Source organism: Ctenopharyngodon idella, chromosome 1 (genome assembly GCF_019924925.1).
Source record: "Ctenopharyngodon idella isolate HZGC_01 chromosome 1, HZGC01, whole genome shotgun sequence".
NCBI classification, from domain to species: domain Eukaryota; kingdom Metazoa; phylum Chordata; class Actinopteri; order Cypriniformes; family Xenocyprididae; genus Ctenopharyngodon; species Ctenopharyngodon idella.
Genome location: NC_067220.1, coordinates 42,751,841 through 42,765,799, shown reverse-complemented (window position 1 = coordinate 42,765,799; position 13,959 = coordinate 42,751,841). Strand labels below are relative to the sequence as shown.

At 39.0% G+C, this 13,959-nt stretch overlaps 2 protein-coding genes across 9 annotated transcripts in view; both read right to left on the bottom strand.

The window, feature by feature from the left end:
• zgc:172106 (uncharacterized protein LOC100136844 homolog) overlaps positions 1 to 4,298 on the bottom strand; it is a 37,460-nt gene extending 33,162 nt beyond the window's left edge. For 4 of the 6 annotated variants that reach the window (XM_051894836.1, XM_051894791.1, XM_051894808.1 and 1 more), the window contains exons 1-3: positions 4,144 to 4,298; positions 3,571 to 3,622; positions 186 to 512 (exon numbers count right to left, since the gene is read on the bottom strand). In XM_051894836.1, coding sequence (XP_051750796.1) covers positions 186 to 512; positions 3,571 to 3,622; positions 4,144 to 4,146 — 382 coding nt within the window. In that variant the 5' untranslated portion in view covers positions 4,147 to 4,298. The remainder of the gene's footprint in view (positions 1 to 185; positions 513 to 3,570; positions 3,623 to 4,143) is intronic. The other 2 variants (XM_051894801.1, XM_051894826.1) reach the window with 1 other exon arrangement.
• si:ch211-286b5.6 (B-cell receptor CD22) overlaps positions 1 to 13,959 on the bottom strand; it is a 29,538-nt gene that overhangs the window by 11,131 nt on the left and 4,448 nt on the right. The window contains exons 3-10 of one of the 3 annotated variants that reach the window (XR_007930367.1): positions 13,459 to 13,785; positions 11,426 to 11,689; positions 11,003 to 11,260; positions 10,819 to 10,909; positions 10,682 to 10,739; positions 10,520 to 10,591; positions 10,194 to 10,443; positions 9,933 to 10,066 (exon numbers count right to left, since the gene is read on the bottom strand). Coding sequence is in view for 1 of the 3 variants with exons in the window: in XM_051894913.1 (XP_051750873.1) it covers positions 10,372 to 10,443; positions 10,520 to 10,591; positions 10,682 to 10,739; positions 10,819 to 10,909; positions 11,003 to 11,260; positions 11,426 to 11,689; positions 13,459 to 13,785 (1,142 nt within the window). In the remaining 2 variants the exon portion in view is untranslated. Of the gene's footprint in view, positions 1 to 9,932; positions 10,444 to 10,519; positions 10,592 to 10,681; positions 10,740 to 10,818; positions 10,910 to 11,002; positions 11,261 to 11,425; positions 11,690 to 13,458; positions 13,786 to 13,959 lie in introns of those variants that run through there. The other 2 variants (XR_007930366.1, XM_051894913.1) reach the window with 2 other exon arrangements.

The window sequence follows — 13,959 nt, the reverse complement described above, 5'->3', positions numbered from 1 at the left end:
CAGAACACCAAAGGTGTTACAGGGCTTTTAACAGTGTTAGGGTAAATGATGTGCTCGGATAAAGTACTTATAATAAACATTGCAATAGTCAAGTTATCATACTTAACCATAGTAAAGTATCATCTGTTAAAATCTCGTTCTCACACAGAAATGTAGTCACAACTATTATCCAACTGTACACTCACCGGTTACTTCGAGACGGATTCCCTGAGCGTTTGTCCAGTTTCGCCCGGATCCAGTGCTGAGCACAAAACGAAAGATACCCGCGTCGCTCTCATTCACGTCCCTCAGCAGCAGCGAGCAATTTCCCGCGTCAGCCTGCAACTCCACGCGCCCTTCAAACGCAGGATCCTGAGAAACTCTGACCTTCTTCTCCGGTGATTTCTCATGGAGCCATTCCACTGCGCTCACCTGCTCATGTTCAGGATGAGTGTATTTGCAGGGTATGAGCACCGTCGACTGCCGAACTACACACATACTGCTGATAATATGAGTAATGTCATACTGCACACCTGGAATACACACAGATGCATGCTTGAAATGCTGATTTGCAGTTTAGTTTTTTGATTCTAAAAAAACAAAATGTAATTTGACTTCATTGGAATGGTACGAAAATTGGTAAAGGTGTTGGCTCGTGCTGTGTGGGGAGAAAAAAAAAAAAAAAAAAAAGACTGCATTGGAAACATGCATTTTACATTTACGCATGTACATATACATTTATTAATTTTGCAGATGCTTTTATCCAAAGCGACTTACAAGTGAGGAATACAGCAAGCGATTTGTCATAAAGAGGCAAATAAACACAAGAAGTGCCCATAATACAAAGTTTCAGACATTGCTTAGAGTAGCATTAGCTGGAATAGGGAGCGATTAAGGGAAAGTAAAAAGCAACTCTCCTCCGTCCCCCTCCACCACCTCCCAACACCTCTTTAACTGCTGATGATTTTGCTAATTTCTTCACTAACAAGCTTCAACCATCAGCAGTCAGTCCTTAGCTCCACACACAGGAACTCAGACCAAACACATCCACAGCTACAGACCTTCTTTCCTTCTTGTCTACCCTCACTGAGACAGAAGTATCTAAACTCCAGTCATCCCACCACCTGCCCTCTAGAGCCTATCCCATCACACCTTCTACAGGCCATCTCTCCTACACATGTACCAGCACTCAAACACATATCCAAAGGTATCCAAAGCTTATCAACTGGTCACAGGGGTGCCTCAGGGTTCAGTGCTTGGACCTCTGCTCTTCTCCATATACACTACATCACTGGGTATCATCATACAGGCACATGGTTTATACTATCATTGCTATGCTGATGGCGCGCAGGTCAACCTTGCATTTCAACCAGATGATCCCACAGTAGCTGCACAAATCTCAAGCGGTCTGGCGGACATCTCGGCATGGATGAAAGAACATCACCTGCAGCTCAACCTGGCAAAGACTGAGCTTGTCTTCTTGTCTTGCCAATCCGGCTCTATAGTGTGATTTCACCATCCAGCTAGGTACATCATAAATTATCCCATCAAGATTAGTAAGAAATCTTGGAGTAATCTTTGATGACCTGCTGACCTTCAAAAACCACATTGCAAAGACAGCTCGGTCATGCAGATTTGCACTACACAACATCAGGAAGATCAGGCCTTTCCTAACAGAGCATGCAACACAACTTCTCATCCTGGTCCTGGTCATGTCTAGGCTTGATTAATGCAATGCTCTTCTGGCTGTACTTCCATCATTGTGCAATCAAATCTCTACAAATGATTCAGAATGCTGCAGCACGTCTTGTTTTCAATGAGCTCAAGAGGGCCCACGTCACATCTCTCTTTCTCTCTCTGCACCGGCTACCAGTTGCTGCTTGCTTACAGATCTACCACAGGCTCAGCACCCTCCTACATCCACTCACTCTTATGAGTCTGTATCCCCTCTAGAATCCCGTGATTAGCAAATGCCATCACGGAGAGGCACAAAATCAATTTCCAGAACATTTTTGTTCCCAGTTCCTTGCTGGTGGAACGATCTCCCCGCCTTCATCTGGAACGCAGAATCCCTGACAATATTCAAAAGACAGCTGAAAACTCATCTCTTTCGTGAGCACATAACCTTATATCATTAAAAAAAAAAAAAAAAATCCTATGCTTTCACTTTCCCTTTAAAGGATTAGTTCACTTTCAAATGAAAGTTACCCCACTCACCCTCAAGCCATCCTAGGTGTATGACTTTCTTCTTTCCTGACGCATCCAAGCTTTATAATGGCAGTGAACAGTGTTCACGAGTATGAAGCTGAAGAAAGTGTCTCCATCCACATCCATCCATCATAAACATACTCCACACAGCTCCAGGAGGTTAATAAAGGCCTTCCAAAGCAAAGCAATACGTTTAAGAAATATATCCATATTTAACAAGTTATGAAGTAAAATATCTAGCTTCTGCTAAACTGCCTTCCGTATTCAAAGTACAAAGAAAGTGTAAAACTCTCGCAGTTCAAAACGCTTACGCTACGTCCTACACCTTCCCTATTCAACTTACGGAAAAAGTGTAACTGACGCGTCACCAGTTTACACTTTCTTCGTAACTTGAATACAGAAGGCGGTCTGGCGGAAGCTTGATATTTTACTTCATAACTTGTTAAATATAGATATTTTTTCTTACACAAATGCATCGCGTCGCTTCTGAAGGCCTTTATTAACCTCCCGGAGCCGTGTGGAGTACGTTTATGATGGATGGATGTGGATGGAAACACTTCCTTTAGCTCATAACCTGTTCCCTGCCATTATAAAGCTTGGATACGTCGGTATATTTATTAATATATCTCAGACTGTGTTCATCAGAAAGAAGAAAGTCATATACACCTAGGATGGCTTGAGGGTGAGTAAAGCTTGGGGTAGTTTTCATTTTAAAGTGAACTTCAATAATCTGCCAAGTTTCTTCTTTAAAAATAGACCAAACTTAAGTCATGACAGTTCACGACAGTTTAAGTTATAAATGTAATTTTCAGGTCTATGCTCAAAAAAATGGATAAAGGGTAATAAAGGAATCAATCATAACTACTCCATAAATATAATTTAATAGCCTACCATAAAATCCCCTAAAAATACAAAATATTAAATAAAAAGCATTATCAAACTAAAATATAGTACATTCATTTCGTTAAAATATATAGAAATTTGGTCATTTAATCGCCACGTGATAATATTAATAAAAAAAAAAATAAATAAAAAAAAAACACGTTCATAAATGAGACTTTATAAAAGATGTGTAATGAATGCTAACAGAGCATTCATTTGCTGTTTCTCGTGTCACTTCAAAATACGAACTCTTGTGAAAATGACTGATTTCCAGTTGCTTTGTCACTGCAGATTGCTGTCAGTTTAAACAACTCTTTAATGAGTTCATAACACACTGCAAATGTGAAAGTGAAAAAGAGACTGTGAAGCTGTGACTGTTTGCTCAACTGACACAGGGTGCAGAAAGAGAAGTTAAGCGAATGTGCTGCCAGTAATAAAAACAACTCTGTTTTCTATCAGAACAATGATCATCGAGTTATATTAACACAGATATTATATTACCTGTTGCCATCAGAGAGATCCAGATGAAGGATTGAAGCAGTACAGCAGACACCTGCAAGATATGAGATTTAGCAGGAACTCCATGACATCTTTAAGATATCTGATCTGTTTTCATCAGTCACAACGCCGTGTTGTAGAACACGAACATGACGATGAAGGGAAACAGGCAGTCTTTAATATATCCACAGGTAATAATCCACACAAAGAGAACAAGAATGCATGCATATAAGGATAATTAATGACACACACCTGAAATGAATGACGAGATCAAATTAACAACCATGACAACAAACTCAACAGGGGAAAAGACACTCTGAAGTAGCAATATCACCCATATCAACTAATATGTATTCAATTCTGTCATTATTTCTTAACATTTAGCAGAAACCCTTTAATTAAAGCAAATTTCCAGCCTTGTTCTTATCATGGCATGACCATAAAGCAGCAGGCTGTGTGTTACTACTGTACGTGCTAAAACAGTGCAGTGCAATAAGAACTTGAGAGAGATAGCCTAACTGTCCAGAAAACCATCTCAGTCATTTCAACAAAAGGTTTTGAAATTAAATATATTACCATGATGCTGAAGTCTTGTAATGATGACCAAAACAACCGGCAGAAGTGAAGTCAAGCGCCAAGAGAAGTTGCCAAAAAAATAATGTAGCCTGTGTCCTCTTCCCCTTAAAACCACCGTGAGAACGCTAGTCGTTATTAAAAAACTGCTGACTGCACTGGTCGTAAATGGTTTCATAACTACAGGAAATACTGTAGCTGAAGGCACCAAACATCATTATCAGTATTGCTTACGATGCATAAATTGTCCCACAGTGTTTTGACAAGGACATGATTGATACCTCGAATTGAGCAGATTTCACCTGTTGGAAATGGTAAAGAACACTGAAGGTGGGACCCAAGCCATATCTAGACCACAATATGTCAATGTCATGTTTTAGTGTCACTAGAACAGAATGCAGAACACTGGTGGCTGTTTCCCAATCAGTGGGGAGTTTTCAAACCACAATGGATATTTTCAGCCGCTTTACCCGATTAGGGCTGCGTTCCACTCCAATTTTAAACATGCACTCTCAAATTTCCCCAAACACTTCCCCTCGGGGGAATCTCTGCCACCATTTTGAAGTGTGTTCCACTTCGTGAAGTGGACTAGACCCTTGTCCCCTCGATTTTGACCGAGGGAGCGAGTCTACTCTGATATACACTTCAAGTAGCTCTATATCCCACAATTCAACTTGATTGTGACGTCACAGCAGATCGCACTTGACTTAAGTGTATAATTATTTTAGTCGCATAGGCTAATAGTGTATAATATATTATGTTGAGATTTAATTGCATAATACTTGTAGCTACATTATGTTCACAGTCAAAGTTTTTACTATTAATATTTTTTCTCGTTTGAATAATTTTATTTTTCTCCAGCAGCTCATGTAGGATTTTATATTTTCTCTAACAACTTATAAGCATATAGAATGGTGCATAAAACAAATTCATAAGTAAAAAAGGGGTTTTAAAATAATAAATCAGCTCCATAGTGAATTCCAAGTGATGCACGAGTTCGGCACTAGTAAGCAATGACGCACATCCGAGTCCACGAGACGGAGGGAAGTTAGCAAGTGAAGGGCATAAAAATTTGGAGTGGAACGCAGCCATGCTCTAATCCACTGGGGGTTTGGTTTAGGGGTGGGCCTTCATGATTTTAGCAAGTCTGTTAAAAGTGGTTGAAAAACATCTATTGTATGAATGATGAACACAATAGAAGATATTTTAAAGAATGTCGGTAACCAGACAGTTGACATCCGTAGTATTTTTTTCCTACTATGGAAATCAAAGGCTACCGTCAACTGTCTGGTTACCGACTTTCTTTAAAATACTGTATCTTCTTTTGTGTTCAACAGAAGAAAGAAACTCGTACAGGTTTGGAACAACATGAGGGTGAGTAAATGATGACAGAATTTTCATTTTGGGGTGAACTATCCCTTTAAAGAAATTTTCATTGAAAATACCTAAGCTCTTTTATTCTTCAAGATAAACTTGTTACTTGAATGCTACGTTGTTTCATGGAAAATGAACTGAGATATAGTTTATAGTAATGGCCATAGCTCCTCTAGCTACATGTTTAGATCCTACTAAAAATTCCAGTAGTTGGTACCAATACCTTGAAAATTTTACGGTTCTTGGTACCAATTTCTGTACCACAGCATAATCTGTTGGAACTATTTTACTATTTTATATAGCCTATTTTAAAAACATATTAAATATGATTTGGACCATGTGTGTATGTTTGTGTGTGTATATATAGGCTACCTCAATTAAATACATTTTGAAATATAAAAAAAAATAAATAAATAATAATAATAATAATAATAATAATAATAATAAATGCTCAAACATCCATTTTGTACTGTTGAAAAAAACTAGCATATGCTGGTTACGGTAGGTTTTGAAGCTGGTATGCTGGTTTGAGCTGGTTTATGCTGGTGAAGTGCTGGTCCTATGCAGGTCCATGCTGGTCCTAAGCTGGTGCTGGTCCTAAGCTGGTCCTGGACCAGCTCAAACCAGCATACCAGCTTCAAAACCTACCTTAACCAGCATATGCTGGTTTTTTCAACAGGGGTAACAGACGTGCGTGTTTATTTTAGCTATTCCGTCAGTGAAACAACACACTACAGCCTGTAAAACTATGAAATAAATATCAGTAAATAATGATAACCTAAATAATAAGAAAGTTAAACATTATTTAAAAACATTCGTTTTTTTAATTTCCACACAAAGATGCGTCATATAGCCTACCGCTCTGCTCTTTGAGAGGGATGTGGAACACGAGCAGGAAAGAGACCATTTCTCTTTAATAATATCTTCATGTTATCTCCTGATGTTACAAGCAACTGACAAGCAACTTGTAGTTTTATCCTCCGCAGGGGCAAGACATTCAGGCTGTTTGATTTTGCGCTACCAGAAAAAAGCGGGAAAAAAAAAATCACCAGCGTGTGTGAAACGCGCTATACAAATCAACTTGACGCGCCTTATAAAGTCTAATAACAAGCACAAACTGTGTTAAATAGAAATTGACGCGCAAGCAAAAAGGTTTCTGTCCTACAGTGTTTTTTTCCTACTACCACAGTAAAGAATGTGAATAGCCTATAATAGGCCTAAATGCGAACGAAAGGAACAAACGTTTATAATCCCCTGTGTGAGTGAAGATTTGGGAAAAGAAACAGAGATTCCATGTTCAGTGGAATAATGTTAAATTCTCTGCTAATCATGTGACCAGATCGTGATTCGCAAAACAGAATACAAGCTTAAATTTATGGACTCACCTACCGCTCTCATTCGGCATGAACCAAAATGTTTCCATGGCTGTGAAGTCACATTTAATTGCTAACCTATTATTTATTTTGTAAACAAAGCTTTGTGCTTCACTCGTGTCATATTCAAGTCAATACTGCCACAGCCCTATCAGTGGGTACCGAATATACCCGGATTCTCGGTACTACCGGTACTACAGAAATGCGGGTATCGTCACATTTTCAAAATTTCAGTACCGACTTGGTACCGAAGTACCGGTACTTTTGACAACACTAGATCCTACACACCTGCCTGGAAGTTTTCATTGATCCTAATGACCTTGATTAGTTGCTTCAGGTGTATTTAATTAAGGCTGGAGATAAAGTCGGCTAGAAAAATTGGACACCCCTGCCATAGAGCTTTCTTTTGATATTGAAGCATTAATAAATTTTAGAAAAATAGATTCTATAATCATAGAATATTTTGTGTTGAGCTGTTTTTTTTTTTTTTTTTTTTAAAAAGCGAATCATATTGTGTTTAGCATATTAACATTCCTGAATGTGACTGTATGCATGACAACTGAATTGACTTGTTCTTAAAGTCCCCCTGAAATCAAAAGTTTTTTAGCTTTTAGTATGAATATGTTAGCCTTAAAGTAATGAATAAGCTGGTGTGTTCCAAAACAATGACAAAATTCGCATTTAGGAGATATAAGCAATCAAAACTTACAGTCTCTCACTTCTGCTAAAATGGATCACAGATTTTCATGACATCACATCACACTTCAGCTTCTCATCAAAACTTCTGTCCAATCAAATAATCTCTAGAATCTGAAGTCCCGCCCCCTCCTACACTATCAACAGATGCTGAAGCCTCAGCTGAAATCGGTCATTTGTTCACACATTTACTAGTTTCTACATGGTGAATAGCACATAGTGCACTATATAGAGGATAGGAAACGATTCAGACAGTGTAAATATGCTTTCCATTGACGCAAATGAAGTCTGTTTTCGCGTTAGTGTCACATGAACTGCCGCAGAGCGAGAACAGTCTGCTCCGGTCCAGAGACACGAGAGCACACAGCGGATCATATGCGTGAGCCGGTGTTCTGACAATTTGTGCTACCCTGTCAGATTTTGCTACCTCCCATTGAAACAGTGGGTAGCAAAATCTGACAGCGAAAAATGCTAGCTATCAGATTGTGCTTCCAGCATGATATTAACGTGGTTTATGGCTTTATTAACATCTACACCTACCCCAACCCTAAACTTACCCTTATAATAATGTAAGTACAGTAGTGTAGCACATTATGATATAGCATTAATCGTTAGAACAAGTATAAATCGATAGCGAAAAATGCTACTTATCAGATTGTGCTTTATTAATGTCTACACCTACCCCAACACTAAACCTATCCTTACAATAATGCAAATACAGTAATTTTGTGTTATTTATCATGACAAAAATGATGTATTATTGATGTGCGCACGTGCAGTAAGCCCGGGTAGGGCTTAATCTGATGGGTAGGATGAAATCTCAGGACACCGGCTCAGACCACAAAACATTCGGACACATTTGAATCTACAAACAATTCTATATTTTAAAGCAATATGGAGGAGAAACAGTTAGAGATTATGAGGAAAATTGGGTTTTACGAGCTCAGCGGCTCTGGCCGAGCTGTGATCTAGGTGAAACGCTATTGGCGATTTTGGAAAAAGGGTAGGAGCTTTTAGATATATCCTGCCCTGTCTTCCTGTTTCATTGGAAATTACATCTGCGTCCGAAAACTGGAAAATGCTGCCTTCGAAGGACACATTTCAAGGTAGGAAGGCACATCCGAATTCATGCTGCATCCGAAAACCTAGGCAGCTGACTTGTTGCCTCGCTGCCCTATCAGGCAATGACTTGTAAGGCAGTGTTTGGGCATGAAGGCACCTCACAAAACTGATTTCGGACAAACTTCTGAGGCAGCGTAACAGTTTAATAATCTACCGCAAAATAGCGCGAGCTTTTTTGAGAACTAAACAAATATTTAATTACTACAGTAGTAATTTCTCGCTAGAAATTACATCAAAAGTGGAAAATGTTGGTCAAAAACATACATTTAACAGCTCGTGCTGTTTTGCGGTAGATCATTAAACTGTTTTGCTGCCTCATAAGTCTGTCTGAAATCAGTTTCACGAGGAACCTTCATGCACAAACACTGCCTTAGAAGTCATTGCCTGATAAGGCAGCAAGTCAGCTTCCTAGGTTTTCGGATGCAGCCTACGTCAACACAGTGAATAAAGCTGCGCGTTCCAAGACACTTCACTCAGGGTCCTAAAGGAGACATGATTCCTGGGGGGACTCGATTTCTCACCACACTGGCTGCTCTCAAATCACTCTCGCAATACTTTGATGACATAAGTCACAGTCACATGGCCTCGGCGCTGTCTCAAGTCAGACAAAATTTCTAACCGGCATGCATTGCTTTAAGTCAGACGCCGATCGTTCTGTGCAGCACTGCATGAAGTTGAACAAGCAGAGATTGTATCTCTTACCATTGGAGAAAGCGTAACGGCTAACTTAATTACGTGCAGCACCTCTCAGCCTATCGTGTAATGGCAGTGACATCGGTCGCAACATTCCCTAGTCTGCCTTCTCTTAAAAAAATACATTTTTATCAAGCTAAAATCTACATATAGTTCCCAACGAAAGTATTGTTTAGTATAAAACATGCTGAAGATTAGAAAACAGGCTGTCGATTAATTAAATGATTAGCTATTTCCCCACAAAAGCTGTTTAATCAGCATAGTGAAGCCTCTCATCCATTGACATCCATTCAATAAACAGCCTCTTGTCTCCTCCCTGCTTACCGCCAGAGGCATAGAGGCGTGGTATAGAATAATCTCTAGAGAGAACATTTAAACGATTAATAACATAAAGAGAACATATCTCACCAAAATATAATTAAACCAAACACAATCTGTTAGAATAAACAAAATAATCTGTATAACCTGTATTCCCTCATACAACAAATCACTCTATATATGCCACATAAATATTCAAACGCAAAAACAAAACAATTATTTTCACAATTTACATTTTTGTGCCCCTCTCTTTTATTTTGTAACAGAAGAACAGTTGATGTGTGAGTGATCAGCACCTCGGACAGCGCGTCACTGCACACCTCTACAGCCTTACCGACCTGACGCGCCATCTAGAGGAAGATACATGTAACTGTAAGCAAATAATCATAGTGAGAGAATCAGAATTTTGTTATCATGAAATAAAGACATGAGACTATCATACACAGCTCGATTTTCTGCAAAACAGATTAAACTAACCTTTAAAATTGGTTAATTCTGAACTTCTACAACTGTGACGTGCAGAAGCAAATATCAACCGTTAAATTCTTAGTCAGAGAGAGGGTGGAAATCTTACTAATGTTATAATTGTATCTCAAAGGGACAGTAAATAGCAGTAAATAATAAAAAAATATAATGATATGACCACTTGGATTAATCATTTGCCAGTGTTATAATATGTAGAATCTTGATCTTCAGGGTCGTCTGTGTCACATGATCTCTTCATATTCTAGAGAAGAAGAGAACATATGCATCACAAATAAGATCTCATGTAACACCTTCACAACAACAGCAGAAGAACTCACATCCAGTGTGTCGTATTCAGAACATCTGGACTTGGGGTCAAGGGTCATGTAGGCGTCCTCAGGAGACTCGACCTGACGACACACAATGATGAGAGAATGAATTCTGCCTTCATAACTGACAGGACACAAATGAGAAGAAGAAGCATGAGAAGATTGTCACACTGTTTTATGTTGTTGTGATCCTCTGTGCTTTTGCTCTTCTGATGGAGTCACTCGTTTCCTGTGAGAGAAGAAGAAATGAACATGAACACAAACTGACTGTGATCTTCATGACGGTACAGACACAGAGTCTCTCTCACCTTCTGATCAACAGCATCACAATCACAGTCAAGACAACAGCTGCAGTGATTCCCACTGTGACTGTGATCAGAGACCAGCTGCTTTCTTCAGCTGTGCAGACGAGAGAAAGAGAAACTCAGTGCTTTCACTCAATACATACAGACAATGACCTACAAAACTGAGACCAACAGACACGATTCTCACCTTTAACAGTGAGAGAAACAGATGCTGATCTCTGAGATCCATATTTATTCTGAGCCTCACAGTAGAAGCGTCCATTGAAACTGGAGTTAAAGCTGGAGATGCTGAAACTCTGTCCAGATCCAACAGCTGAGGTTTCATTCTCCTTAAACCAGCTGATTTCTGCAGGTGGTTTTGCGTCACTAATGCAGCTCAAAGACACTGAATCTCCCACTATTTCACCAGACGGACTGATGGACACTGAGACGTTCTGTGGAGGATCTACAAAGACAAACATGTACACAGAGTACAAAGTTGTATTCAACTCATATCATGTTCCATATTTTTCGCTATTGCTTTATTAGAATTATACTGATGAAATGTATACCTTGCATGTAATGTATGTCACTTTGGATAAAAGCATCTGATAAATGCAAGAAAACTTACATCCAGGTCTAACAGTGATGTTAACAGAGGTGGAGTTGAGTCCCTCATGACCGCTTATGGTGCAGAAATATTGGCCTCTGTCCTCCAGCCCGACAGACTCCAAATCAAGCATATTGTCCCCATGGCGTTGACTGTGCAGATGCCCGTTTTTCCTCCAGATGTAGGTTGGTACAGTCATGGAGGGGATGCATGAACCACAGATAAACAAAATCCAATCTCCCTCCGTCACATTGTCAGACTGGGTCTTCACCTCCACCTCCGCATCTGGACCAGAAAGAAGTCTACGAGAGTTGACATTTCTCAAGAATATGATGGTCTCGTCAGGTGAAGCATGACACTTGAAACAATTCAATTCCCAAAGAACATACCTTGAAAGCACTGTAAGCGACTTTAGACGTAAGTGTAATGTACTTTGGATATAAGCATCTCATAAAGGCTAAATGTACAGATCTATTTCTATTCCCCTATTGTGCCGTATATCTGAGGGTAACATAGTCAAGGGCTCTTTTAAACTACTGTTTTGTGAAACTTTGAATTTCAAAACCTTTGCGAATCATTTGTTTCTGACCAGTGATTCAGAGCATGCATCACACTGCCAAAGTCATGTGATTTCAGTAAACAAGGCATTGTTACAAGTGGAGCTCTTTGAAGAGCCAAAGTATCTGTGGATCTAATGGGTGGAGGGATAGACTGGCGTAACTGTTTTTAAATGTTTTTAAATGTTTTGAAATGTCAAGGGTTCGCCGCTAGGGGGCGATGATCTCTGTGAACCCTTGAACCAGTATCTATATGGTTTTGACTTGATTTCAGTTATATACATTTGTAGACATTTTTGAAGACACATTTGTACAGCATAATAAAAAGTAAGAGTTGTAGTTAATAGTCTCTTATTGGTCTGATTAAAACAAACAAAACAAGCCCTACAAATTAGCACTTGAGGGACTCAACTCCACATCTGTTGACATCTGTCACGTGTCCACATTTGTTAACATCACTTTTATAACACATATTATATATATTTAATGGTATCACATTATTTTTTAATTGCATTTAATAGATTACACTTTCAATAAAACATTTGCAATTGGTTCACCAAAAAATGAAAATCATGTAATTTATTACTCACCCTCATGTCGTTCCAAACCCGTAAAACTTTAGTTCATTTTTGGAACACAAATTAAGATATTTTTGATGAGGTCTGAGAGCTTTCTGTCCCTCCATTGACTTTGATGTGTCAAAAAGTTGATAAAGAGATCGTAAAACTAATCCTTATGAATTGAGTGGTTTAGTCCAAATTTCCCGAAGAGACACAATTGCTTTATATGATGAACAGACTTAATTTAGGCTTTTATACACAAGAATGAACCTCAGTGGTTCTTGCATACGTCAAGCGAACATGCTTCTGTTTAACACAACTGATGTGTGTATTGATGAATGTTTATATGTGAATAAAAGCCTAAATTCAATCTGTTCATCATAAAGTGATTGTGTCTCTTCAGAAAATTTGGACTAAAGAGCTCAATTCTTATGGATTAGTTTTACAATCTCTTTATGAATTTTTTGAAGCATCAAAGTTTCAGTTGCGAAGCTGTCTATGGAGGGACAGAAATCTCTCAGATTTCATTAAAAGAGCTTTATTTGTGTACTGAAGATGAACGAAAATCTTACGGGTTTGGAGCGACATGAGGGTGAGAAATTATGACAGAATATTCACTTTTGGGTGACCCTTTAATGCACGTTTCAGTTTAGTTTTCGTTGCATTGCATTAACACTGTTTCGACCAGCAGGCGTCACCAGCGTGTGGCATTCCGAGCGCTTCAAAATAATTTTGGGAATGATTTATTTTGCGAGAAAAAAAAATCTCCTTCGGTTTTGATTGCATAGTGACTTTAAGCAACTCAAACATATTCAGTATATATTTCAAGTTACTAAATCGTTTTTAAAGAATAATGAAACATTAGTAAAATTCTTGTTCTCACATGAAAATGTAAACGTCTTTTTTCACACCTATTATTATCCAACTCTCTACTCACCAGTTACTTCGAGACGGATTCCCTGAGCGTTTGTCCAGTTTCGCCCGGATCCAGTGCTGAGCACAAAACGAAAGATACCCGCGTCGCTCTCATTCACGTCCCTCAGCAGCAGCGAGCAATTTCCCGCGTCAGCCTGCAACTCCACGCGCCCTTCAAACGCAGGATCCTGAGAAACTCTGACCTTCTTCTCCGGTGATTTCTCATGGAGCCATTCCACTGCGCTCACCTGCTCACGTTGAGGATGAGTGTATTTGCAGGGTATGAGCACCGTCGACTGCCGAACTACACACATACTGCTGATAATATGAGTAATGTCATACTGCACACCTGGAATACACACAGATGCATGCTTGAAATGCTGATTTACATTTTAGTTGCATATACAGACTATACACTACAAAAGATTCTTTATAGGCCATATGGTTCCTTGAAGAACCTAAAAACCATCAGTGCACTTTAAAAAATACAGGTTCCAAAAGGCTTTATTTTGGGTTCTCCAAA